Source organism: Lacerta agilis, chromosome 8, assembly GCF_009819535.1.
Source record: "Lacerta agilis isolate rLacAgi1 chromosome 8, rLacAgi1.pri, whole genome shotgun sequence".
In the NCBI taxonomy this organism is placed as follows: domain Eukaryota; kingdom Metazoa; phylum Chordata; class Lepidosauria; order Squamata; family Lacertidae; genus Lacerta; species Lacerta agilis.
In genome coordinates, this window is record NC_046319.1 from 8675308 (window position 1) to 8702776 (window position 27469).

General features: G+C 50.5%; 1 protein-coding gene across 1 annotated transcript; it reads right to left on the reverse strand.

The window, feature by feature from the left end:
• Positions 1-199: 199 nt before the first annotated feature.
• Positions 200-25940, reverse strand: LOC117052425 (chloride channel protein ClC-Kb-like). Its single transcript, XM_033159331.1, is given in 22 exon segments — positions 200-346; positions 1225-1311; positions 2262-2345; positions 2439-2539; positions 3289-3422; positions 4540-4753; positions 7451-7561; positions 7897-7966; positions 8161-8334; positions 8581-8665; positions 9348-9449; positions 10640-10724; positions 12213-12338; positions 13499-13577; positions 14692-14706; positions 14708-14770; positions 16618-16715; positions 16718-16756; positions 19218-19346; positions 20634-20762; positions 24034-24174; positions 25838-25940. Coding segments are annotated over 22 exon segments (2202 nt in total). The 5' UTR covers positions 25926-25940; the 3' UTR covers positions 200-298.
• Between the last annotated feature and the right edge of the window lie 1529 nt (positions 25941-27469).

The following is a 27469-nucleotide window of genomic DNA, read 5'->3' on the forward strand; positions in this document are numbered from 1 at the left end:
CACCCCCTACCCCAGAAATTTGCGTGGTGAATTTGGGGGTCCATTTCAACTCAGCCCAAATATTAGCACAGACCTTCCATCATAGTGTAAAAAAATGGGGTTTTATATTTTTCAGTTGTTTAGAAGTTTCAGTTGTTAAAGGTTTCAAGACGTGCCAAGAGCTTATGCTCCCCTCCCGGACCTCCCCACCCACCAAAGGTGTGAAAATACATCTTTAATTTGCTCTTGACACCAAGGTAACATTCAGTAGGAATCTCCTTCCATCGCGGTTTCAAATCCCTGCTGGTCCTCTGTGGTCTCATTTTGCTGCTTTGGGATTCGCCAGGTCTTCGATGGCTTTCCTTACCTGAAGGAAAAAAGAAGGAAGGGGGGGGGGGCTGAGAGCTGGGTGGGAAGTGGGGTGGATGTGTTCACAGCAGCCTGGAACCGGTTTAACTGCCCTAGTTTCCCGCAACCCCTGATGAGGAACTGGGAACTCCTTCCTCAAGAAACAGATCCCAGGGAGATTCAAAGAATTTTTGTTGAAAGGACTGAAGACATAAAAGATTATCTTAACCAAGCCAACATACCAATGATATCAGACGAACAAAGAGATCTATTAAACGGGCCAATTACAATTTGTGAAATTCAGAAAGCAATTAAGAACGCAAAAAGCGGGAAATCGCCAGATCCGGATGGCCTAACGGCTAGCTATTATAAAAAATTAGAGGACATAGTGGCGATACCCCTTAAAAATATTATGAACAGCATCCTGAATGGAGATAACATCCCCGAAACCTGGAGGGAGAGTTATATTACTCTAATTCCAAAACAGGGAACGGATCACCTAAATGTAGACCAATATCACTCCTTAATAATGACTACAAGTTATTCGCATACATATTGGCAGAAAGAACAAAAATGGTGCTTCAAAAAATAATTCACAAAGATCAGGCAGGATTTCTCCCCGGAAGGCAAATTCAAAATAACATGAGAATCATAATAAATCTATTAGAAATACTTATTCCTTCTGCCTCTCTCAGAAGCACTCTGGGTGTGCAGTTAAGGCATTCTCCTACCAACAACCCTGCGAGGTAGGTCAGTCTGAGAGCACAACTGGCCCAGAGTCACCCGGTGCGTTTTGCGGCTGAGGGCAGGAGGGGGATTCGAATGCAGATCTCTAAGCTTAGGAGCCACCCCCAACCTCTCCCAATCTGCCCCACTTTAAGAGTGCCAGCCAGCTACCTCGCTCCTGGAGACAACGCCAACCACCTTTCCCAGTTGCGTGACAAAGGCTCTCTGAAGGTTCAGGAGCTCAAAAAGGTTGTGCACCTGTGGGGAGAAAAATGGGGAGGAGAGAGATGGGGGGGGTCAGGATGGTGATGTGGGGTAGCTCCTTTTAACGAGGCTCCTTGCATCTGGAAAAGCCCAGCCCACTTCCCTGGTGACAGCAGCATCTTGTGGGAACTGCATGCGCAAACAGAGAATGCCCCCTTCATTTTCGCAGAACAGGGTGTGTGCACAGAGGTAGGATCCCGTTCCACCCTCTCAAGAACCCTGCCAGGTAGGCTGGAGGAAGGGCCCAACAGCCAAGAAGAAGAAGAAGAGTTTGGATTTGATATCCCGCTTTATCACTACCCGAAGGAGTCTCAAAGCGACTAACATTCTCCTTTCCCTTCCTCCCCCACAACAAAAACTCCGTGAGGTGAGTGGGGCTTAGAGACTTCAAAGAAGTGTGACTAGCCCAAGGTCACCCAGCAGCTGCATGTGGAGGAGCGGAGGCGCGAACCCGGTTCACCAGATTACGAGTCTACCACTCTTAACCACTACACCACACTGGCTCTCAGTGTGAATGCACAGCTGTGTGTTTTTTCCTTTTACAAAGGCCGTGGCAGGAAAACTAGCGTCGGGAGGCCGGCAGAAAATGCTTCACCTTTGCCCCCCCCCCCAAAGGATCTTTCTCTCTGTAGTAAAAATAAAAATCCCCTACTTCCACACACACCCTCTGCCCTGGTCTCCCCCCTCCCAAAAGACCTATTCAGGCCTTTCACCCTGTTTCCCAGGGTGGGAAATGTGCCCCCATGATGCAGAACAAGAAGGCAGCCAACAACAGCCCTCCCTGCCATTATTCTCCAGCAGGTGACATTCGGAGGTAGACTCCTCATGGGCATGGAGGCTCCATTTTGCTGTAAACAAATAAAGGGGACGTGGGTGTCCCAGAGCCAAGAGCACTTCCTGCCATGCTTCATCTGATAACCCTCGCCTGTCTGCCAGCCATTTACCTGGTGTAGGGACATCCATGGGGAAAGCTGCAGGGTCACAGGGCTGATGGCGCAGGATCCTTCCAAGGTCTGGGCAGATGGAGGCTGCATGAAAAGGGGCGGGGGAATGAAACCTTGCACCGTGTGGCAATTGGGGTGTGTTCTGGGGGGCACATGCAACTTTGGCTTGTGACCCACCTCTTCCCCCTGTGCCTTGTGGGGCAGGCTGGCATCGTCCTGGGTCTGGAGGAACTTGATCAGCTCAGATCTCTGGATCATCCCCAGCAACATGGCTGTCTCTGTGGGCGAGAGGGAAGGAAGAGGGCATCAGAAGGGCTCGACTGCAGGATCAGGCCAAAGAGGGTCTGTTGAGCCCAGCACCCCAGGAAGAACAGGAGATGGTCGGGATTAGGCCTGCCTTAGTCTAGCCCCCCCCCCCCCCCGTGGACACCCAAGTGTGCCTGATTGGAGGCCCACCCGCAGGACCCCACTAGGGATCCCCACAGCAACTGGTCCTGCAGCAGCATTCTGCCTCCAGTCCTTGAACTGCAGAGATGGAAGGGGCCCCCCAAGGGTCATCTAGCCCAACCCCCTGCAACGCAAGAGGCTGAAGAGAAATACGTCCCCTCCATCGAGGCCTATGCTGAAACAAGGGGGCAGCTCCTGCTCTAGATCTCTCTGTGGACTGTGAGCGGAGGTGCCTCCTGAGCATGGGCAAAGAGCAAGTCCCAGCTGCTTCTCAGTTCCTGCTGTTTCTCCTTTGCAATCCCTTCTGTCTCATTTCCATGCTGTGGTTTCCCCCCCCCCAAAAAAAAAAGTGAGCGAGAGTGACACTGGCCGGATGGGCAGAGCCCCAGGTGGGCCGCCTTGACCGAACGGGGGCCTCAACACCCCCACAAAGCGGGAAGTGAAATAAAGCCCCCAGGCTTGACGCCACAGGGAAGGCCATGGGGGTTTGGGAGATGGCGGGAGGGGAGAACCAGGAACACAGCATTGCAGGGCTTCCTCTCCCCCCCCCCCCTCAGAAAACCCCATTAAGTCCCAGTACCAGCATTGTCCACCACTGGGTACTCTGAGTCGTCTGTCGAGGTGACCGTGCTGAGGATTTCCTGGAAGGTGGCATCTCTGGGCAGGATGACGAATTTGGTGTTCATGAACTCCTCTGTGGTGACCTTATAGGAGCTGCAGGAGGGAGAAAGTGGCACCAGAATGACCCCAGCGAGAGTGCAGTAAGGAGGACTGGGCAGGGGGTCTGCGGGCTGTTGAAAAGCAGGTGAATTGACAGCATGCACACAGCCCACCAGCCCTGGAATATAGGGACACAGGAAGCTGCCTTATATGGAGTCAGTTCATCTAGCTTTGTAGTGTCCACACAGGTCGGCAGCAGTGGCTCTGCAGGGTTTCAGGCAGACTCCAACCCTAACCTGGCGATGCCAGCAGGGATCGAACCCGCGTCATGGTCTGGTTGATGCAGAGGAACGGGTGGGAGGAACCAGCTTTGAACCCCCAAGGATCAAAGGCTCAGAGCCTGGAGATTGGTGGTGGGGTGATGATGAGCGGGTCACAGGGAGAAGAAAGGGAGGAGGTGGTGTCGGAAGCTGAGGAGGTAACGGGGCTTAGTGAGCTGGGAGAGTCTGTGGCAGAGAGAAGTCCAGAATCAGAGGGAGAAACTGAAGCAGAAGCATGGGGCGAGGGAAGCCAAGAGGCAGAGGTGAGTCGGGCTGGTGAAGAGTCACCAGTGTCTCCCTCCGGCTGTGGTGAGCTTCCCGACTCTCCCCTAGTCTCCCAGAACCAGAAGAGGCATGAAAAGGGCAGAGGAGAGGTTGGCCTCACGCAGGTGCAGTCTCTGATTGCTCAGAAGGAGCCCTGGGAGAGGAGCAGACCTAGATGGCTGTGGGGAGGCAGGGACGTCTTGGCAACTCATTTCATGGAGTAAGACCTACAAGGAATGAGCTGCTGTGCTCATCAGGCCAAGTCCGTGAAGAGTTCACTCCCAACTATTGAACTGTGTGATTTACCGGCCGACTCGCTCCGCGGCAACCTGGCACCTTCCGCTCGCAAAGCAAACTCTTTGCCCCTGAGCTACGGCCCTTCCCGATACGCAAAGCGGCATAAGGCAAGAGAAACTCTGAGCGTGGGCAGAGTGTCCTTTCCCTCATCAGCAAGCAGCTAGGCACCGCGCATGTCCGAGAAGGCTCTCGGGATGCTCCTCAATGTCCCGGGAGTGGGAGGGCAAGAAGCTGCGCCCCCACCTGCTCCCCCACACCCTGTGACGTGGGAGGGGGGGGTTTCACCTCACCCAATGTGCCTGCTCCTGATGCGAGGCAGGTAGGGCAGCTTCTTGACGATGATGGTGCCATCGTAGAAGGAGGGCTGGAACTTCTGGGCGATGGCGTTGGCGATGAGCACGGCTAGGATGACGGGCAGGATGTGGGCGATCTGCCCCGTCATCTCGAAGGCCAGCAGGGCCGTGGAGAGGGTGTGGGTGACTGAGCCGGAGAAGGCTGCTGCCCCTGGAGGGAGAAGAGCAGAATCTAGAGCAGGGATCAGCAAACTTTTTCAGCAGGGGGCCGGTCCACTGTCCCCTCAGACCTTGTGGGGGGCCGGACTATATTTTGGAAAAAAAAAAAAATGAACGAATTCCTATGCCCCGCAAATAACCCAGAGATGCATTTTAAATAAAAGGACACATTCTACTCATTTAAAAACAGCAGGAAGGCCCCACAAATAACCCATAGATGCATTTTAAATAAAAGCACACATTCTACTCATGTAAAAACACCAGGCAGGCCCCACAAATAACCCAGAGGTGCATTTTAAATAAAAGCACACATTCTACTCATGTAAAAACACCAGGTAGGCCCCACAAATAACCCAGAGATGCATTTTAAATAAAAGCACACATTCTACTCATGTAAAAACACCAGGCAGGCCCCACAAATAACCCAGAGATGCATTTTAAATAAAAGCACACATTCTACTCATGTAAAAACACGCTGATTCCTGGACCGTCCGCGGGCCACATTTAGAAGGCAATTGGGCTGCATCCGGCCCACCGGGCCTTAGTTTGGGGACCCCTGATCTAGAGCAAGGGTTGTCCCTGGAGGGGGCTGGCAGCTCACCCTGGGCATGGCTCCCTTGTTAGCCCCCCCCCCCCCGCGTTCCTATTCCAATTCCCAGAGCTGAGCTGGCTGGGATCTGCATCTTGCTTGAAGAGGACGGCGTCCCCCACCAGAGCAGAGGACCTGGGGGGGGGGAGAGGACAAGTCGAACACAGCTCTGTCCTCCAGCCCTGCCTAATGACAGAGCTGGCCCTCCTCTGCGCTGGTATCGCCCCAGGAATAATAGCTGTGGCCTCCCCCTGCAACACACCACCCCAGTGTTTCTGAGCCGCGAGGGACTCCAGGGGTTTCAGGTTTGGTTTCCTCCGAATAAAGCTCAGTGGAGACTGTGGCGTCTTCAAGATATATGGTTCTATTCACATATATGTACAACCTATGGAGGGGGGTCACGGCTTCAGCACCCTGAGAAATCTTGCTTCTCCATTCGTTGCCAGTTTGGATGCAGCACGGAGCAGGCAAGTCCTTCAGTCTCCGGCTTCCAGCTCAGCTCTCTCGCACCTCTCTGGCTCTTGTTCTCCTACCTGGCAGCAAGGTGAGGGGGGCGGAGGAGGAAAGGCCCACCTTGGAGCCCAGAGGGCCCCACCCCTCTTGCAACCTAGCCCAGTTTTTTTGCAGCATGCTGATGAGGACATTTAAGTGGCCAGCCAGCTCCTCTGCTAGGTACAGGACCCCAAGAACTGGGAGAGGAGGGACCTGGGGCATCCTCCAGACAGACGCCCCCCGCAGAATTGTAGTGAACAGAGGTGCTCACTGTCATTGCAACTGTGAGTCCCTGGGGTGGAGGGGAAGGGGCCATGTGGCAAAGTTGGTAAGTGTCTGCCTAGCCATGGTTGCCTAGACCTTTGGCTGCCCTGGCTTATTGGCTTGCCCTGTAATATAACAACAAACAACAACAACAACAACAACAACTTATTATTTGTACCCTGCCCATCTGGGTGGGTTTCAACCAAATATTAAAAACAACACTGTGATGACTTCTACTGGTGAGGTCCACAGGGGTATTTTTGGTTCCAAAATTCCTCTATATTTCGACCAAACGTTATATAAAGATTTTCTTATTAAATGGTTTAGAAAATCCCTGTGGACCTTAACCTTGCCGTATAACAAATAGGAGTGCCAACTAAATCGATTATCAAATCCCTCCAAGTCTAATATCCCCGGGTTTTCTAATATAATCCATTATTTTATCCATAATAGCCCTGCAGCAGCATGGTATAATTCTAGGTTAGGCAGTGCAAAACCTTCCCTCTCCTTACTGTCAGTCAATAATTGAAATTTTATTCGGGGCTTTTCCCCGTTCCAAATGAATTTTGTTAATTCTTTTGTCCAATCTTTAAAGCACTTCATGCCCCCCAAAATTGGAATGCCTTTTCTTTTTCTTCTTCCTTTTTGTTATGTCTTAATGTATTTTATTTTTAATGTTGCTGTGTTTGTTAGATGTCTGAATGTTTTTTAAAACAATAAAGTTTACTATATATATATATATTTAAAACAACACAGCATCAAGCATTTAAAACTTCCCTAAACAGGGCTGCCTTCAGTTGTCTTTTAAAAGTAAAATAGCTGCTTATTGCCTTGACATCTGATGGGAGGGTTTTTCCACAGGGCGGGCGCCACCACCGAGAAGGCCCTCTGCCTGGTTCCCTGAAACCTCACTTCTCACAGCAAGGGAACTGCCAGAAGGCCCTTGGAGCTGGACCTCAGTGTCTGGGCTGGACGATGGGGGTGGAGACGCTCCTTCAGCTATACTGGGCCGAGGCCGTTTAGGGCTTTAAAGGTCAGCACCAACCCTTTGAATTGTGCTCGGAAATGTACTGGGAGCCAATGCAGGTCTTTCAGGACCGGTGTTCTATGGTCTTGGCGGCCGCTCCCAGTCACCAGTCTAGCTGCCACATTCTGGATTAATTGCAGTTTCCGAGTCACCTTCAAAGGTAGCACCAGGTAGAGCGCATTGCAGGAGTCCAAGCGGGAGATAACCAGAGCATGCACCACTCTGGCAAGACAGGTAGGGTCTCAGCCTGCGTACCAGATGGAGCTGGTAGCAAGTGCCCACCCCACTCCCCACCTTGAGCCACGCTGCAGACTCACCTGCCAGTGCGTAGCTTCCAGGAGTGATGAGGCTGGAGCCCCCCTCTGATGAAATGCCCTGGGGGAAGAGGAAGGCGGCGGTTTCTCCCACCAGGCGCCCGAGCGCAGCTCCTGCGGTGGAGGGGTGGGGGTGGGGAAGGAGGAGGAGGAGAAGGAAGAGGTAGAAAGAAGCAGGTTGCGTCTACGCGACAGTCCTTTCCAAACCACGTCTACACTGCACGCTCAAACTGGTTTCGAACTGGATTAACTGTCATGGAGATCCCCTTCTCCGGCCCATTTGGTGCTTGGCAGCTGAGACCAGCGAAACTGATCCTGCGTTTTACCTGTGGTTCCTGCACTGCAGGGGGTTGGACAATGTCACCCTTCCAGCTCTCCAGTTCTCTGATTCTACGACCCAGTATGGAGAGGGGGGTGTCATCTGATGAGGGGAGATGGGGGGCACTTACCATAAACAAAGACAGGCATGAAGTACCCAGCGGGCATCGGCATGGTAGTGGCCAGGATCAGCATCCAGAACTGTGAAAAGACCAAGGGAAAGTGAGGCCAAGGCCGCTTGCTTTCAGACAGCCTGTGATGCCACGGCATGCCTGAGAACACTCCAACTTCTGAGGGTGAAAGCACTGTAACAGAAGGGGGTGGGGAGTTGTCTGAACCCTTCGTCCCTCATCAGAGGCCCCCCCCCCCGTGTGCTTCAGAAGCGGGCCCAGTACCTTCATGAACAGGAAGACGGCCAGCGTGCCAAAGATGGTGATATTGGGGTCCCACCACTCAAGCCACAGGTTGTGGGCGTCGACTTTAAGGGGCCTGGCCAGCGATGCATTTTGGGAAAGGGCACTCCAGGTGTGGTTGTCAAGGAGGGAGGTCAGGAGTTCCTTCATGCTCAGCTACAGGGGAGGAAAGATGAGGGTCTGGAGGGGCTGGCGCAAACAGGAGGTCCACCCACCCTCCCTCCCTGGGGGGCAGTGGGTTCCTCTTTCTGTGCCACCAGACAGGTTGGCCTTTGGCCCATTCGCTGGCTGCTGTCAGGCCTGTGGAAGCCAACTGTCGTTATTCAGCAGGGAGAGGGGTTGCGCTCTGCACATGCTCAAGGGTGCTCTGTGCTGGGAAGGTGAGCAATACCCAGTATTTACCCTGGAGGCCATGAACTGCCCCAGGCCCGGTGGGAAGGTGATGGAGGAGAGCAGGAGGGCAACCAGCACCGAGTAAAGAGGTTTCCTGGAAAAAAATGTACCAGAAACAAACAGACAAACAAACAAACAAACATAAAACTAGGGTTATTTTTCAGGATTGAAAATGAAAGACAGAGCTTCCCTGTACAAAGCTAACTCTTATGGCAGACAGCAAGTCACACACAGCTCAAAGCAAAAGTAGAAAAGCTCATTTGGTGGAGGAATGTGTACATTTCCCAGGCATCACAAAGCTCTTCTACCAGGCAGAAGGTGCTGAGGATTTCTGTGCCACTTGAAAGCTTGCATGCAAGGGAGAATATCTTTTCTCGGGTTGATGGGGAAAGTAATAATAAAATGCTGGTCCATCTCTACTGTCACTCACTTTTAAATACTTTGCGCACAATATGCTCTTTTCTATACCCTGCTCGTTCTGGATTTTTATTTTTTTTGTAATCCCTATATCATAGAAAACCCAAGAGGACCCAAAATATGTGAAAGGAGAATGGCAGCTGCTACGATTCATTTGTGCTTTCATGGAACATTTATCGCCCATGCAACAACCAGGCGAGGCAAACTTCTGTTATTCCCGTTTTGCAGAGTGGGAAACTGAGGCTGAGAGGCAGCAGTGTGTTCAAGGTCAGTCGGTCGGTGCTTGCAGGAGCCCTGGCCCTCACCCCACATGAGCCCCAGCACATGCACCCCCCTTCCACTCCCAAGGTATGACTTACTCCTCTGCAAGCAGCTTGGCTGTGAAGCAGTTCCTCCGGACGTAGCCTAGGAACCAGCGCTGGCAGAAGAGGTAAGCGCAGCTCACCACCCCACAGACTGCGCTGCAAAGAAGCAGGGGACGGAGGGAGGGTTAGGGTCACTTTGGCTGCTGGGCACACAATGCCCCTTCGGTGTCACCCCCACCCCACCCCCCGAAGGCTGCATTGCAAGGAAGGAGATGGGTCACATCCACCCCCATACATTCAGAGCACATTTCAAGCACATGGTTCCCCCCCCCACGAAGGATCCTGGGTACAATAGTTCCCCCTTAGAGAAATACCACCCCCCCAGCAGCCTAGCAGTTCTAAAGCACGTCAAAGTGCAAGTAGATAAATAGGTATCACTCCAGCGGGAAGGTAAAAGGCGTTTTTCTGGTTCGCCATGCTAGCCACATGAACCGGAAGCTGTACGCCGGCTCCCTCGGCCAGTAAAGCCGCAACTGGACCTAATGGTCAGTGTTTCCTTTACCTTTAAGAATTCTAAGGTTTCAAATGTAGAATGAATGTTCATAAATGTACAAGGCAAACACATACGCCAGCAAATAAACCACGTGTCTGAAATAGCACAGGAGAGCAATCCTGAAGTCATTTTGACTCTCCCAAATTGGCCTCGTATATTTCTCTGCAAGGAGGAAGGAAATGGGAAAAAGCCTTCCTATTGTCTTTGGACTGTAGGGGCTTACACCTCCCTTTTCAAATCCAGTCTGGCAAGTACGGTATCTGTTAAGCTGAGCGAACTATCAATATGTGTAAGAGATTCAGGAACTGAAGTATTTGCCATCTCAAAGGAATGGCCAGGCTACCCAAGAAATGCAACCAAGTAAGGAATTTATCAGGTATCCTGGCAGACAGGAAAGAAGCAACAGTCTCAAATATCTGCTGGAGACCACTTCTGTGATATATGTATGAATTTTGGGGGGGGTGTCTTGGGGTACAGGGCAGGCAATTTCAAAAGTCTTTATAGGGGCTTGCGCACCATTGTTCTGGGTCTCTCCTACCTCCTTGCGAAGAGGGGAGGGAACTCTGTTGCAACAGAAAAATAAAGACCTGTCTTGCTTTCTATGGATCCATTCATCTCTGACCGACCATTGACTTGGGGGACTTAGTCACTTGGGGAGCTGGGCAGCAAAAGCCAAACCCCCTAGTTTTTCCTGTAACAGCACACTCCAGTTCCCAGAATTATTGAGGGGGTGCTTTAAATAGATGGGGGGGGTGGACCTGACCCCAAAATCCCTCAAGCACACCCTGCTCACCCGAGGAACATGAAGAAGAAAGTCTCCGGCAGGTCAAAGGGGAAGTCAATTTTAAAGCTGGTCTTGAAAAGAGCCATGATGGTCTCTGGGGAGGGAGAAAAAGCCATGTGTTTTAAACACAAAACAGGGGTGCCCACAAAAACAGAAGCCCCCTTCCTCGTCTACCTGGGTGTCCTGTCCCATCCCCGCGCTTTCCTTCCACCCAATACCCCCTTCCCCAATTTATCACTTTCCCCTCCTCTCTCCCCCGTCTGGCTTAAGCCCTCCACCCCACCGATGGTCAACGTTGGCAGAAGGCCATTTGCTTGGGGCCAAACCCCGCTTTTCTCTTGCGCAGCCAGTCGGGGAAACCAGCGAGCCACGTTGTTTGACCACCCATCACTTGCTCACCACGAGTTTGTCCCCAGAGTTCCTCCCTCCACCACCAACATCCAGGTCCAGGGTTTCCCTAACCTGGGTCTCCAGTTGTTTTTGGACTACTATTCCCATCATCCCTGACCACTGGTCCTGCTAGCTAGGGATGCTGGGAGTTGTAGTCCACAATCAGCCGGAAAGAGACAAGTTTGGGAAACCCTGATCTGGAAACATCTTCACGCAGCATCGGTGGTGGCTGGTAGGGCGGGAGGTAGGGAGCCCAACAGTAGGTGGCGCCAGAGCCAACGGCAGGGAAACTGCTCCTAGCCTTGCCCTCTCCATCCCTCTTTTTCGCCTCCCTGCTAGTTCTTCTTCAAGGGCAACACTGAGCCTAAGGAGGACTAGCTGTGGTTCCTGCATGGGGTGGGGGGTTTGAACTAGATGACCCTTTGGGAACGGAAGGCAGGCAGGCAGGCAGGTGGGCCTGGAGGGGTGAAGACTGAGATTGGTGGGGCAGAGCGCCCCTTTGCACACATACACCATCCTCCACTGCATGGGGGAAATGGTGAGGAAGGGAGTGGGAGGGGCTCAAGGGAGGGGGGCACACCTAGACTGTTTAACTAGGGTTGCCACATTCGCAAAAGTGAAGATCTGGACAAAAGTTGTTGAGCTTTTTTTCCTTTAGGGGTGGGGGAATCAAAGTATTTTTGGGATTTTAAAGGGTTTTTTTTAAGTTTTTTAAAAAACACCCTACTTGTCATACGTTCGGGTTTTCCGGGCATTTTGCAGATTCTGCGAAAATCTGCCTAGACGCCATTTCCAAGCGTAGGGCATCCTTTTTTGCAGCAAACCTGAGGCTTCGGCACTTCCAACAAGGAACAACAATTGCTCAGTCATCTCTTTCCAGGGCAGTTGCGGTCAAGTTTAGAATATTTCCACACATGAGGCTTAAACTGCTGTCTCCCAGCAACCCTCCCCCCCCCAATCAAATCCATTTCCCACCCACGCAAGGTAAGCGCCTAAGGTTGTGCATAGCTTGCCAGAAAAACCGGCGGTGGGGAGAGGTGTTTGCTATGTGGTTGAGCATGCTGGCCAGGGTGCCCAACACTGCAGAGCAAACTGGAAGCAAGAGCTGCTCTCCGCTCTGAGGGTCTCTTTGCACTTCCCCAGCAACTTCATCGCTTTGCACTTCCCCAGCAACTCTGCCCAGCTTCCTCACCTTGTTCGCTGTTGAAGACGGCCAGCAGGCGAAACATGAAGGCCCCGCAGGTGGCTGAAAAGAATCCCCTCCAGTAGTCCCGGACGGCGAAATGGGAGGACACGACCTCGATGCTGAAGAGGACCCCTGGGTGGGACCAGGGACCAGGTGAGGAAGAGAACGGGCAGGTGGAGAAAACAGGTAAGGCAGAGATCGGCAACTGGCAGCCAATATGCCCTGACCAGAGGCGGACCTAGGCTCCCTTGTGCCTTGGCAAGGAGATGCATTGACGCCTTCAAAGTTGGGAGAAACCATGGACAAGAAACTCATAAAGTTTGCTGTCTGTCACCCTCCTCTGCTCTGCGGCCATGACTGGATCCCTCCGCTGAGGCACCCAGAGCCTCGTCTCACTGCCCAGAGCTGTGGGGGGGACGGGCGGACTCTTGTCCACTTCGAGCCAGAGTGGAGAGGTGTGGTTTTTGCAGGCCCCTGGCCGAAACAGCCCCCTTCCCCCAATGACCACCGGTTTGAAACTTTAAATATGAGCTGCTTGTCATAAGAATGGCAGATGAAGTTAGTGGACTTTATGGAACTTGCTGAACTGACCCGCGAAACTCCAAGACCAGAGGGAAGAGAAGGTGCAAGAAGATTGGAAGAAATTTAAGGACTATTTAAAAAATCGTTGAAAAATTAGAAATTTGAAGCAGAATCAGTGAATATAAGTGGCTTTAGTTATATGATGTTAGGTTAAAATAGTACACTAGAAGTAATGTTTAGAGAATGTCTATGGTTATGTTTATGTTTTTAATGTAGTAAAGTATATGAGATAAGTTAGTTATTTGAAATTGTATTAAGAATAATGCTGAATGAAAATAGTTACAAAGTTACTAAAGTAAATTAGTACTGAACGCAGTAAAGAGAATGAGGGAAGTCCCCATATAAGATTCAAAATTAGAATTAATCAATTAGCATATGTTGTTCCAGTGTTCGTGTGTTAGGTATGTATAAGTTTTCTTTCTTTTTAATGTTTATTTTCTTTTCTTTTTTAAGGTATGTGTTGTGTTTTTTTTTTAATTGTATTTGTATTATGTATTTGTGTAATTGTTGTTTATTGTGGAAAATTATAAAAATTTTATATAAAATTATATAAATAAATAAATTAATTAAATAAATATGAGCTGCTTGACAGCGTTTTCGCCAAACACGCACGAACTCCAAGCTCTGTAAACTTTGCAAGCCACTTGCCAGCTAGTTTTACTGAATCGGACCCACGGGGCTTTGCTAGCCTGTGTGCTTGTTTCTCTTACCGCTGATGGGCGCCCCGAAGACAGTGGCCACTCCAACAGCCGCTCCGGCCACAAGCATCTCGTTCTGTTTGCTCTTATTCTAGGAGGAAGAGAGATCCGTTTGCTAAGTGCCTCTTGCATCTGCTGGAGAGTCGGCCCGGCTAAGCATGAATCCACCAGGGCTCCAAATGGGTGCTGACTGAGTGCTGCATTTGCCTTCCAAGCCGGCATCAGCCACTCCAGTTCGACCCCTTTTCCAGCTGTGCGCTCAGATTATTAAACTGAGCGAAGGACTGGGGAAGGCAATCCGTTCCTTTTGGTTCCTCTCCATTCCTCATTTCTTAACCTCTTAAATCCAGTTCTCAATTCTACATTAGTTTGTGTATTTTGAAAAGCAAATGAGACCTCTTAGAAATCCTGCAACATTCTAGTGTGAAATGTTCCTGATAGGCACATCTTTGTGTGTGTGTGATTTTGCCTAATGTACACATTTTTCTGCAAAGCCATTTCTCTTAATATAACACATTGTGTATGTTGCTTTTTTCAATGCATGCTCTTTATGTACACTTTGCCCTCGTTCTATGCATTTCTGTTTGCCCTCGTTCTATGCATTTCAGAGAGCCAGTGTGGTGTAGTGGTAAGAGTGGTAGACTCGTAATCTGGGGGAACCGGGTTCGCGGTCTCGCTCCTCCACATGCAGCTGCTGGGTGACCTTGGGCTAGTCACACTTCTCTGAAGTATCTCAGCCCCACTCACCTCACAGTGTGTTTGTTGTGGGGGAGGAAGGGAAGGAGAATGTTAGCCGCTTTGAGACTCCTTCGGGTAGTGATAAGCGGGATAGTCAAATCCAAACTCTGTACGCCTGACTCTGCTTTGCAAATCTGGAAAGGTCCAAATTTTCAGAGGATGGCTGCAATTTAGGTTTGCCTATTGTTCTGGACTCACCTCTAACGTGAATAGAATCGAATTTCTCCCCTGCCTCTAGCAAGGATCCCCACTTGGCTCAAAATCACCCACTGAAAATGCGGTGGGGTGGTTATTTTGTGGGGGGCAGAAATCACCTCTTCAGCCACCCTGGTTGTGAATGTAGGAAGGTGTCAAGAGGGACAATGAATCTACATTAGCAACTGGTGAAGGAATCCTTGGGCAGGCCCACTCCACCCCTTAAGCCTCGATGGGGAGTGGTGGGTTGCTGTCCCCCCCTTGCTCCTTACCTCATATTCCCCAGAGGACAATGGTCCGGATCTTCCCTAAGTAGGCAGCGATCATGCTGGAGAGGTGAACGAAAGGCCCCTGGAGGAAGACAAGAGGAGGGATCTCACGAGGGCAAATTAATAGACGAAGAAGGATTCTACAATTCTATAGGGATGCTTGGGCTGCGATTCCCACATTGCAGGGGATTGGGCTAGGCGAACCACCATCTGCCCCAGACTGTCTTGTTAGAGTGGTGCATGCTCAGGTTATCTCCCACTTGAACTACTGCAATGCGCTCTACGTGGGGCTACCTTTAAAGGTGACCCGGAAACTACAACTATGTATATACTTGAGTATAAGCCTAGTTTTTCAGCAGATTTTTTGTGCTGAAAAAGCTGCCCTCGGTTTATACTCGAGTGAGGCGGGCGGTGGGGGGCAGCGAGAAAGAAGCCCTTTCTCTCCGCTTGTGCTGCCGCCGCTCTCCCCAGTTAACCATTCCTTAAGAAGCGTACAAGAACGTGCGGTTCTTTACTCTCCCCATGCAGCTTGTTCCATTCCTGAACTGCTCGCATAAATGCAAACTTGGCAAAGGAGGAAGAGGAAGGAGCAGCCCAAAGGGCTGCTTTCGGGCTGCTCGTTCCTCCTCCTCCTCCACAGCGGCAAAGGTGAACCGGCTTATACTCGAGTCAATAAGCTTTTCCCAGGTTTTTGTGGGAAAATTAGGTGCCTCGGTTTACTTCGGGTCGGCTTATACTCGGGTATATACGGTAATTCAGACTGCGGCAGCTAGACTGGTGATTGGGAGTGGCCGCCGAGACCATATAACACCGGTCCTGAAAGACCTACACTGGCTCCAGTACGTTTCCGAGCACAATTCAGAGTGTTAGTGCTGACCTTTAAGCTCTAAACGGCCTCAGCCCAGTATACCTGAAGGAGCGTCTCCACCCCCATCGTTCAGCCCGGACACTGAGGTCCAGCTCCGAGGGCCTTTCTGGCGGTTCTCTCCCTGCGAAGTGAGGCTACAGGGAACAAGGCAGAGGGCCTTCTCGGTAGTGGCACCTGCCCTGTGGAACACCCTCCCTCCAGTTGTCAAGGAAATAAACAACCATCTGACTTTTAGACGACATCTGACGGCAGTCCTGTTTAGGGAATTTTTAATGTTTGATGTTTTATCACATTATTATTATTATTATTATTATTATTATTATATTATTATTATGTTGGAAGCCACCCAGAGTGGCTGGGGAAACCCAGCCAGAGGGCGGGGTATAAATAATAAATTATATTTTACAGGTATTCTTACTCTTATTCTTAATCTTATTATTCTTATTGCAGTCCCTGCCTACTTTACAATTCTATGATTCTGTGGGAATCCGGTGGAATCTCCTGCAGAGGTGGCATGGTCCACTGACCCAAGTTATTGAGTGGACCTGGAGGCAGAAATTGGCAGGCCTCCAACTCGCTCCTCTCCCAGAACCCGAGTGTGAGCCTGTTTGCAAACAGCCACAGGGTGTAAACCAGAGGTCGCCAAACTTACCTTGGGCCGGTTCCTCCAGCGCCAAATGCACGGTGGGCCAGAGGGCAGGGGAGCGCACACCACATGCTATTTCCGGCGCACTTTCTGGTCGACGGAAGCGCTGGAATAGCTCGTGCGCGTGGGTCTCCGCAGACCCGGAAGTGCGCCGGAAATGATGCTTGCGCATGCCACAAGCTATTTCCGGCTCTCTGCCTACTTGAAAGTGGGCAGCCGCACCACGCCGCGCCAGTAAGTGCAGGCCACGGAAGCCGGGTGGCGGGGGTCATTGTGGACTGGAAAACTGAGTCCCCTCGGGCCGCATCCGGCCCGCAGGCCTTAGTTAGGGAAGCTTGGTGTAAACAGTGAAGAAAAGCTCTGCAACCTAGAGGCCATGGGCTTCTTCCCTTCAACCAACCAACGGGTCACTTACGACTTTCCCGAGGAAGATGGTGCTCCCGCATGCCAGGGTGCACGTCAGGCCCACGACTTTGGCGGCTGAAGTTCTCGATGGCCAGGATTCTTCCAGGAGACCCCCGTCAGGATGATCTTGAGCTCAGGAATGCCGGAACCTGGAAGGAGCACACAGGGAGGAGGTTCCAGGTTGTTTTGGGGACTCAGCCCCAGTCTAGGAAGATGTTCCTGGTGGCCTCCTGAAGAGGATCTGCCTGTTTCTTTCTGCATTGGCTCCACCCAACCGCTTTCTCCCTGGCCTACCTCATAGGAGGCCTGTTATATATTCAGTGGCCTGTGTTTGCCTGAGCTCTGTGTTCCGATTCGTTACACGTTGTCCAAATCACAGAACATTTCAGGATTTGGGCCTCTGCCATTGGCCCTTGAACTCTGAGTCGTGATTCGCAGTTTGGAAGTTTAGACAGCCAATCACGTTGAGAGTGGGAGTGGCCCAGGCTTTAGGAATGTATATAAGCAGTCGTTTGCCTCTGTTTCCCCAGTTATGTAGTTCAATAAGCTTCTCACTGTTATCGCTGTGTCTGCCTCATGGGAACCCCACCTACACTTTAAGGCCTTTGCTGAGTTAGCCAATTCGTCTATCCAGCTCAGTTCTGTCTACACTAACTGGCAGCAGCTCTCCAAAGTCTCGGGCCCCACTTGGAGTTGTCAGGCATTGAACCCAGGGACCTTCAGCATGCAAAGCAGAATGTTGTCTTATATGCGGCATTCCTTGCGAGCTGAGTGAAGACCCTTCCCTTAAGATGCAGGAACTGAGGAAGCCACTTTATACCAGATCAGACCCTTGGCCTATTGAGCTCAGTCTTGGCTACACTGACTGGCAGAAGCTCTCTGGGGTTTCAAGCAGGAAGCCTCTCCCAGCCCTACCTGAAGATGCTGCCAGGGCAGGGCTGGATTAACCATTAAGCAAAACAAGCACGTGCTTCGGGCATCGAGGGAAAGGGGGCACAGCAGGAAATTTTCCACTGCCGGATTTTTAACATTAATGGTCACAAATTGCTCAGCTGAGTGTTCATTTTCTCAGCCGAAGTATATTACAAATCCCAACAGAAGAACTGTACAAACAAGGCATGCTGGATGCCTACTTAGTAGCAAATGTGTTACGTAAGATGTTTTGAGAATCTGATCAAAGACTTCGCAATTAGAAAAAGCAGGAGACTTTTCCCCAAAAATACAAATAAAGTGGAAGTATACAAAAGCATTGTTTTCCATCTTACTGTAGGTTTTGTTTCATTTTGAAAAATGGAATGTTATTTTACTGTTTATTGTTTTTCCATTTTGAATTAGATATAGCAGGGACAGTGCTTTTTTTCTAAAAAAAAAAAATAAGGGTACTCTCATTTTACTCAAGAAAACCACCATTTTATAAGCCACCATCACGGGTAGCAACAGAACTGACAATTCACCACGCTAGAGAAGAAATAAAAAAATTTAAACTTAATTTTTTTTAGTTTCTTCTCCTGTTAGATTCACAAAATGTTAGGGGTATGCGTACCTCCCCCCCAATAAAAAGCACTGTGCGGGGACACCAAAATTTTAAGTGCTTAGGGCCTCTAAAGCTCTTAACCCAGCCCTGTTCCAGACATTGAATCTGGGGCCTTCTGCATGCAACTGCACACCACTTGACCTCTGACCTTTCCCCAGAGCACAAACTCAGTGGCTTCCTGCACCCCAGTCCTCTACAAATGAATTGTATTCACACTCTTTCCTAGCTGCATCAGGCTTCCTTCTGGAAGGAAAGGTAAAGGCAAAGGTAAAGGGACCCCTGAACGTTAGGTCCAGTCGTGGACGACTCTGGGGTTGCGGCGCTCATCTCGCTTTACTGGCCGATGGAGCCAGCGTACAGCTTCCGGGTCATGTGGCCAGCATAACTAAGCCGCTTCTGGCGAAACAGAGCAGTGCACGGAAACGCCGTTGACCTTCCCACCAGAGTGGTACCTATTTATCTACTTGCACTTTGACGTGCTTTCAAACTGCTAGGTTGGCAGGAGCAGGGACCGAGCAACGGGAGCTCACCCCGTCGTGGGGATTCGAACTGCCAACCTTCTGATCGGCAAGCCCTAAGCTCAGTGGTTTAACCCACAGCACCACCTGCATCCCTTTGGAAGGAAAAGGAGGTACAGTGGTGCCCCGCTAGACGAAAATAATTCGTTCTGCGAAAATTTTCGTCTAGCGGGTTTTTCGTCTTGCGGAGCGGCAATGACAGCCGCGCTCCGCAAAACGAAAAAAAAAAAAGACGAAAATTTTTCGTCTTGCGAGGCAGCCCCATAGACTTTTTCGTCTTGCGGGGCAGCCTTCCACTAGACGAATGCCTTCGTCTAGCGAGTTTTTCGTCTTGCGAGGCATTCGTCTAGCGGGGTACCACTGTACAAATATGACAGTTAAGACAGAAGTGGTGAGCAGGAGTACGTGATGTTTCTTCTCCTTCCCTTCCCTCTGCTGTTAAGATGCCAGGGAATCAGGCAGGCTGTTCAGCTGCTGATGGTTTGGGGCTGGGGCAGGCTTCGCACCTTGGCCGCCAGTGGCCGACCCCTGCTCCCACTCGCCCACCCAAAGGCTCACCTGCAGAGTGTGGCGTGATGCTCTGCGCGAAGCCAGTCGAGAAAGCCGACAGCGCGATGGGGTACGTGGTCCAGGAGAGGTACTTCAGCACCGGGTAGTCCCCAATCTCTTGGTAAAGCCACATGTGGGCTAAAGAAACAGAAAGGAAAATCGACATGTCCCTCTGGATGCATCTCCTAGCAACTGGTTTAAACTGGGCAGCTTAACACAAGGATGGAGAACCCATAGCCCTCCAAATGTAGATGGATTCCAACTCCCCTCATCCCTAGCCACTGGCTGGGCCACTTCAGCAATGGCTGGAGGACCACATAGGCCATTTACTGCCCCTGACTACCCCTATGACTACTCTGCCATCTTCTGGTTTTTTTTTGGACTACAGTTCCCATCATCCCTGACCACTGGTCTTGCTACCTAGGGAAGATGGGAGTTGTAGTCCAAAACAACAACAACCCAGCTAGAGACCCCAAATTGGGAAACACTTGCCTAAATGATTATATGAATGGACAGATGGAGAACATATGTGGCAGCACTCTGGATGTTGCTGGACTCCAGTTCCCATCATCCCCCTGACCATTGGTCATCCGGGCTGCTGAGGCTTTTGGGAGTTGGAGTCCAGCAGTGAACTGGAAGGCATCACACTGTCTCCCTCTGCCTTCACATTTCGCCCAGTCCTTTTAAAAGCTGTGCAGAAAGTTAGTTTTTGTGAATGGCTTCTGAAGACGGCTTTGTTCTAAGGGCTTCGAACGTCCCACAGTCTCAATCTTATAAATGGCATTTCAAGTCAATAATTGCTGCTAATTGGGCTCAAAGGCAGGATAGGAGTCTTTTAAATTAATGAACCCATTAAGGGGGATAAATGCGAGGAGGCTACGATCCTTCCTGTAGGGGAGAATAGATGGAGATATTCAACTAAGCATCCAACTAAGTCGGGGGTTCTTTAGCGATGGTTCCTGCATTGCGGCCGGCGGGGTTAGACTAGATGACCCCTGGGGCCCCTTCCATCTCTGCAATTCTGTGGCTTACCGAGGTTTACACTCACAATGAACCCATTGAAAATAATGGACCAACGTTGCCAAAGTCTATTAATTTAAAAGGGGCAACCCAGCCAGATGCGTGGGGTATAAATAATAAAATCATCTTCATCTAGCCCAGTGTTTCCCCAAACTTGGGTCTCCAGCTTTTTTTCGGACTAGATTCCCATCATCCCTGGTCACCGGCCTTGCTAGCTAGGGATTATGGGAGTTGTAGTCCAAAAAACAGCTGGAGACCCTAGTTTGGGAAACACTGAATTCTAGCCCAAGAATCCAATTAAATAAATCCTATGAATAATAATTTAGCTCTCCAGTTCTCCTGGTTCCTCCTGCTCCCTTAGGAGCCTAAGACTGACTGAGAGCCTGTCTGGGGGTGTCTTGTTACCGTTGGCCATCCTGGAGACGGTGAAGTCCATGGCGAAGCTGACCAGGGCCATGATGACCCCCAGGGCGAAGAGGAAGTACCAGTCGTCCCCCACGCGGAAAAGCTGACGCTTGACGAACTCCAGGCAGCCTGCAGGGGGCAGCAGAGGACCAGGGTGAGTCAGGTACGTTGGCACCCATAAGAAGAGAAGCCCAGCGGGGGTTTTTTGCGGGGGGGGGGCATTTGCAGACCATTCATTTGGCACAGATTGGAATCCGCACCCCCGCCGCCCCCCAAAATGCTGACATTTCAGTTTTGAAATTTGATGAAAACAACTAGCTGAAAATTTTTAAGGTCACACGGTTAAAAAAATTATAATCTGCTGCAGGGGTTAATTTAAAGACACAGCATATGAATGTCAGGAGCGTCACTGCAGAATCAGATGCCTCTGGGTAGCCTGAAAGCAGGGCATGAGGGTAAAAGCCTTCTCCTGCTTTTCATTTAACAGTAAATAGTGCTCCAAGGTTGACTGCCTCTGCACATGGAGGTTCCCTTTTTTCCATTGCGTCAAATTCACCCTAGTGCATAGCTATCAACCTTCCCTTTTTTTTAAAGTGGGAAACGGCGCTGGAATAAGGGAATTTCCCGCAAAAAAGGGGGAAGTTGACAGCTATGCCCTAGTGGGGGAGCCTGCTGGCTTCCCATCATCTCTCTGACCGGGAATCATATAATTGTATTGCTGGAAGGGTTCCCAAAGGGTCATCTAGTCCAGCCCCCTGCATTGCAGGACCTTTTGGTCTTGCTAACTGGGGCTGATGGGCATTTAAGTCCAATTGCACCTGGGAAGTCCCCCACCCCGTAACAGACTCATCTCCCTCCGTGTGTGGGTGTCAGCTTCTCCCTATTTAAGCCAACTTGAGTCAGAATCTTGTGGCAGCGAGTTCCATCAGTTAATTTCAGTGCAGACAAGTCCTTTTGATTTGCCTGTCTGGAATCTCTGTTGAATCGGGTGACCCTGAATTTTAGCCGTATGAGGGCAGGAGGGAGAAATGCACTTTCTCCTCTTCCTTGGAAGTTTTTAAGCAGAGGTTGGATGGCCATTTGTCAGGATGCTTTAGCTGAGATTCCTGCATCGCAGGGGGTTGGGCTAGATGACCCTTGGGTACCTTCCAATGCTACAGTTCTATGACTCCTCACTAGAATGGGCGTAGTCAAAATTTTTGTTGGGGTGTGTGTGCAGAACCTCAGATTTGTATTGGTTTTGATTGATTGGGGGGGAGCTGCGCCCACGCTGCGCTCATGCTCGCTAGGCATATATTTATAAACATTGTATCATTATCACGACACACTTAGGGGTAGGGCTTTGAGATGGGACAGCGACAACTGGGGGTGGGGTCCTCTTCCCACCCCTTTCACCAGAGCGCGCTGGAGGTTATAAAAGTTTTGCCCCGCAGGAAGGTTAAATCTATTGCGTTCTGGGATCTCAGATTCCTTTCTGAGCCATTTAGCACCAAATGGAATCAGCTCGGCTCTCAGTCTTGTCCGACTTGTGCTGGGGGGGTGGGGGGGAGAGACGCAGGAAAAACACAAAGTCCGGGACAAAGTCTCCTCCTCCCCATTCCCCGCTGGGCGTATTTTGAAGCTGGCCAGACGCAGGAATGACCGGCCAAGGATCAGCGTGTGGGTCCATAGCTAAATCCCCTCTGGGTCACCGCGTTGGAATTCCATCGCCTTCCGGGCATACCGGAGCGGCGAAAGAACATCTTCTGGCGCTTTCACGGGGTTTCTCTTGGCTGGGGAGCAGCGCCAGTTTTCGAGACCGACAGAGCTCCGCCTTCATCAGATGGGACTGTTGTTTTAGGGACCACCAACAAGCCCTGCCCACATGAAAGCAGATCGTGCATTTTCCATGATAGCGTTTTGGGCACATTGCCTCCCTTGCTAATTCTTGGTCGGATCATGCCCGTCTCTCTCAAAGGCAGGCCAGTTCTGGGCACCACAGTTCAAGAAGGATACTGACAAGCTGGAATGTGTCCAGAGGAGGGCAACCAAAATGGTCAAAGGCCTGGAAACGATGCCTTATGAGGAACGGCTTAGGGAGCTGGGTATGTTTAGCCTGGAGAAGAGAAGGTTAAGGGGTGATATGATAGCCATGTTCAAATATATAGAAGGATGTCATATAGAGGAGGGAGAAAGGTTGTTTTCTGCTGCTCCAGAGAAGCGGACACGGAGCAATGGATTCAAACTACAAGAAAGAAGATTCCACCTAAACATTAGGAAGAACTTCCTGACAGTGAGAGCTGTTCGGCAGTGGAATTTGCTGCCAAGGAGTCTCCTTCTTCAGAGGTCTTTAAGCAGAGGCTTGACAGCCACCTGTCAGGAATGCTTTGATGGTGTTTCCTGCTTGGCAGGGGGTTGGTCTGGATGGCCCTTGTGGTCTCTTCCAACTCTATGATTCTATGATTTCTCTCTCGCACTCTCTCATAAACACTTATTGTTTATAAAAATTTATATACCGCTTGGCTGTTAAAAAACAACAACAACAACAACCTCAAAGCAGTTTTGCAGAAAAGGAATAAAACAATAAAATTACCAATAGGGAAAATAACTACAATAATTCAAAACGTTCAAAAAGTTAAAATAGCAGTGGACTGCAAACAGATTAAGACACCAGCTTTCTAATAAATAATCTGGGCAGGCTTGCTTAAACAAAGAAGTTTTAGCAGGTTACAGCTAAGGGGCCTACCTGATGTCAACAGGCAGGGAATTCTAGGTACTGCCATACAACACCAGTCCGAAAAGATCTACAGTATGTCCGCTCCCAGTATGTTTCCGAGCACAATTCAAAGTGGTGGTGCTAACCATTAAAGCCCTAAACAGCCTCAGCCCTGAAGGAGCGTGTCCACCCCCATCATCCAAGCCCAGACACTGAGGTCCAGCTCCGAGGGCCTTCTGGTGGTTCCCTCACTGCGAGAAGTGAGGTTACGGGGAACCAGGCAGAGGGCCTTCTCGGTAGTGGCACCCGCCCTGTGGAACGTCAAGGAGATTAATTTTTACTTTTAGAAGACACCTGAAGGCAGCCCTGTATAGGGAAGGTTTTAATGTTTGAAGTTTTACTGTGGTTTTTGTAATTTGTTGGAAGCTCCCCAGAGTGAGCGGAATTACTGCATTATTATTATTATTATTATTATCATTATTATTAATTGCCGTCTCCTCCATGAAGTTGTCTGATCCTCTTTTCAAGCTATCTAGGTTGTTGGCAGTCACTGTGTGAAAAGGGACTTTCTCCTATCTGCCTTGATTCTTCCAGCAGCTGAAGGTTTTGAGGACCAGCTTAGATGCTGCACAGGGAACCTGTCTCTGGATAATCACCCAGGGGAGCCTCTGACTCTTATAGATCCCTGGATTCCTTTTCCCTTACCTCTGATCTTCCTCCGCGTTTTTGGCCAAGGTTTCCAACTCTGCTCCAGCATCAGAATCTGCTTTTCCTCCTCCTCCCTTCCATCCTTCCTCTTCTGCTGACCTTCTGCATCCATCTGCTGATAGGGCTGGCCAGCACCCCCTGTTGAAAATGGGGAAGGTTTCCAGTGGGTGGCTGCATGGTGGGGCAGGGAGGAAAGGCTGAAGACCAAATTTGCTGCACCATTCCTCCCAACTCTATGGGAGTTGTGACCCTGTGGGCAAGTTGGTGCAAATGGGAGTGGGCCTCTGAGTTTATGGAGGGCACTGAGCAAGCAACTATGGGGCCCTTCCTTAAATCCACCCCTTGGCCCTCTTCTGGTTCATTCAAGCCAGACCAGGGTGAACTCAGTCCCACATTGCCATGGAATGTGCGAAGCAGGAGGGAAAGGGTGCCTCTAGGCATGCACAGAGCGCCTTTCCTCCTCACAACTGAGTTCTGAGTGCTCCACTAGCGCCTGGAGTTATGGCCCACAACTTCGGTATAACATAAAACAGGCAGATCCAGGTAGCCCCCCCCCCACATCATTTTAAGTGTAAACATGAAATATTCTGAAGTTCCTGAGGCTGCAATCCTGTGCACACCTAAACCCTGCAAAGCGGATCTCCCGGATCTCCTTGCTCAGCATAGGGTTAAAAAGGTAAAGGACCCCTGACAGTTAAGTCCAGTCGTGGACGACTCTGGGGTTGTGGCACTCATTTCGCTTTACTGGCCGAGGGAGCTGATGTTTCTCCGCAGTTTTTCCAGGTCATGTGGCCAGCATGACTAAGCCGCTTCTGATGAACCAGAGCAGCGCACGGAAACGCCATTTACCTTCCCGCCGGAGCGGTACCTATTTACCTACTTGCATTTTGACGTGCTTTCTAGCTGCTAGGCGGGCAGGAGCAGGGACTGAACGATGGGGATTCGAACCGCCAACCTTCTGATCGGCAAGCCCTAGTCTCAGTGGTTTAGACCACAGCACCACCCATGTCGCTTTGTAATTTGGGTTGAGCTGCCAAATTACTCAAAAATTCAGAAAGACAAAAGCCCCCACCTCCCACAGGGTTCATTTCTAAGAGAAAACGCTACCGATTTACATCTCCAGCTCCTTTTCTGCCTCAAGTAAGTAGGAATTCATGGCAACTGCTGTGCTCTTCTTGAAAACCACCAAACTGGAAAGAATTAACCCCAACAAAACACCCCGAGCAACCCTTGTCGTTTCAGCTACGGGAGCAACCAAGAGTCTTCTCTGAAGACCCCCTTGCAGGGGGTTTTCTGCAAGAGACTCCCACCACAGGCTGGATTACACAAGAGTAAGACCTGCTATCTTTAATGGGCTGAATCCCAGGTAAGTACACAAGCCACAGGTGGCTGCCTGAGTTAACCCGCTACAACCCTAGAGCGTGCAAAAGACTTACCCTGCCTCTCGGTGGAAAAATCCTGTGTGTCCTCTCCAGAATCTTGTCTCTCTCTGCACCTGCGCTAGCCAGAGAACACACCTGTCTCCCTCCCTCCCCACCACACCCCTCTCTCTGACCTCTAACCATCTGCAGGTGCTTTGGGACCTTGCAGAAAATGCCCTTCAGGGAACCAGGCAGGGCTGAGCTGGAAGGAACTGGCCTGGCGCAGCAACTCGGGAGCAAGGAAAAGGGCTGCGAGGGAAGAGCAGATTGCATGCGCTGGGATCCAGCCCTCCTACACCACAAGGGTGTTGTCTGAGCCAGATTCGAGGGCCAGGCAGCATCTGATTTCAGTTGCAGGAGCTCATCTGCGGAGTACATGCCTGCATTCCAGTTCCCAAATGTACGCGTCACACTCTTGCGTGACCAAAAGACAGAGCCAAGGGCAGTGGGGCTCTGTGGGCAGGGCATCGCTGTGCCTCCACGCTTTCCTTTCTCCTTTGTAAGCATCATAGATAAGGAGGGATGGTGGCGAGAGACTCGGTTTTATTTGTGTTTCAGCGAGAAACTGCTCCTCTGCACTTCATCTGAACTTCATGATAGAATTCCCCAGCCAAACAACGGAAATGCATTAGATTGAGGGAAAGGGGCACCAGTGAATATAACATACGAAAGCACATTATTTGCATGGTGTATAGTTAACCTATGGAACTCCCTCCCACAGGAAGCAGTGATGGTCACCAACATGGACGGCTTTGAAAGAGGATTAGACAAATCCATGGCCACAAGCCACAATGGCTATGCTCTCCCTCCACTGTTGGAGGCAGGATGCCCCTGAAAGCCAGTTGGTGGGCATCACAAAGGGGAGAGTGCTGCTCTGCTCAGGTCCTGCTTGTGGGGCTGGACTAGATGACCCTTGGGTTCCCTTCCAGCTCTACAACTCTTATGATTCTATTACTCCCTTTGGTGGGAATCTGGCTGGCCACTCCGAGGACAGAGAGAGGTGGTGGACTAGATGGGACTTGCTTTTGCCTGCTGGATGGGGACAATACTTGTGTCCTTAAAAAGGAAAAGCCCTCTCATCACCAACTCTGTAACTGGGGGGGTGGCACTGGGGGTACGTTTGAAGGTGAGGGGACAGAGATAACATACCCCTGAACCACTTGTTGCAGGATGAAAATGCCCCCATCACTCAGTGCCTCCTTGTTAAAGGCAGTGCTGGGTTGCTGAGCTGAATGGTCCCCATTGTGCACCTGGTAGAGAGACAAGCTCCCTTGCTCCGCCCAGAGACGTAAGAACATCAGGAGAGGCAGCTGGATCAGGCCCAGGGCTTTTAGTCCCTGATGGCCAACCAGTTCCACCCCCCCCGGGAAGTATGCAAGAGAGCAACTTTCCCCTCCTGCTTTAAGTGTGGCAGAATCTCCTGGAAATGGGGCAGGGAGAGAGAGAGAGGCCGGAGGAAGAAAAACCCATCTCTTTTACTGGGAAGTGTGAACCCCATCTTTTCTCAAGCATTGGGGAGAACTGTGTCAGGTGGCTGACCCCAGGGCGTTCCATCTTTTAGTGTGGCAGCAGCGCCCACACTTTGGAACTCCCTGCCTATTAATTGATTCAACGTGTTCTTTTTGGTGCCTGCTTAAAAAATAAAAACAAACGCCGTTTTTGTTTCAACAGATACCCAGACTGTTGACATGGTTTTAATCGGTTGGTTTAAATTTTTTCCGACGTTTTAAATAGCTGCTGATAATTTGTTTTTGTTTTTTATTTTTGCAAATCAAAAAGTATATGAAACAAAATATAGGGGGGGCAGCGTAGGAGGAGCAAACTTCTAGGGGCCAAGGTACCATCGCCCCCCCCCCCATAAAATTTTTGAGGGGACTGCCCCTCCCCAAGTTGATGTGTATTGCCATTCAAATGGTGTGCGTGTGTGATCGATTACGCGGGGCGGGACTTACCTGCCTCCTCCAATGTTTATTTAAGTTGGCATCCCTGGGGGGCAGGGCCAGTTTGCCTCC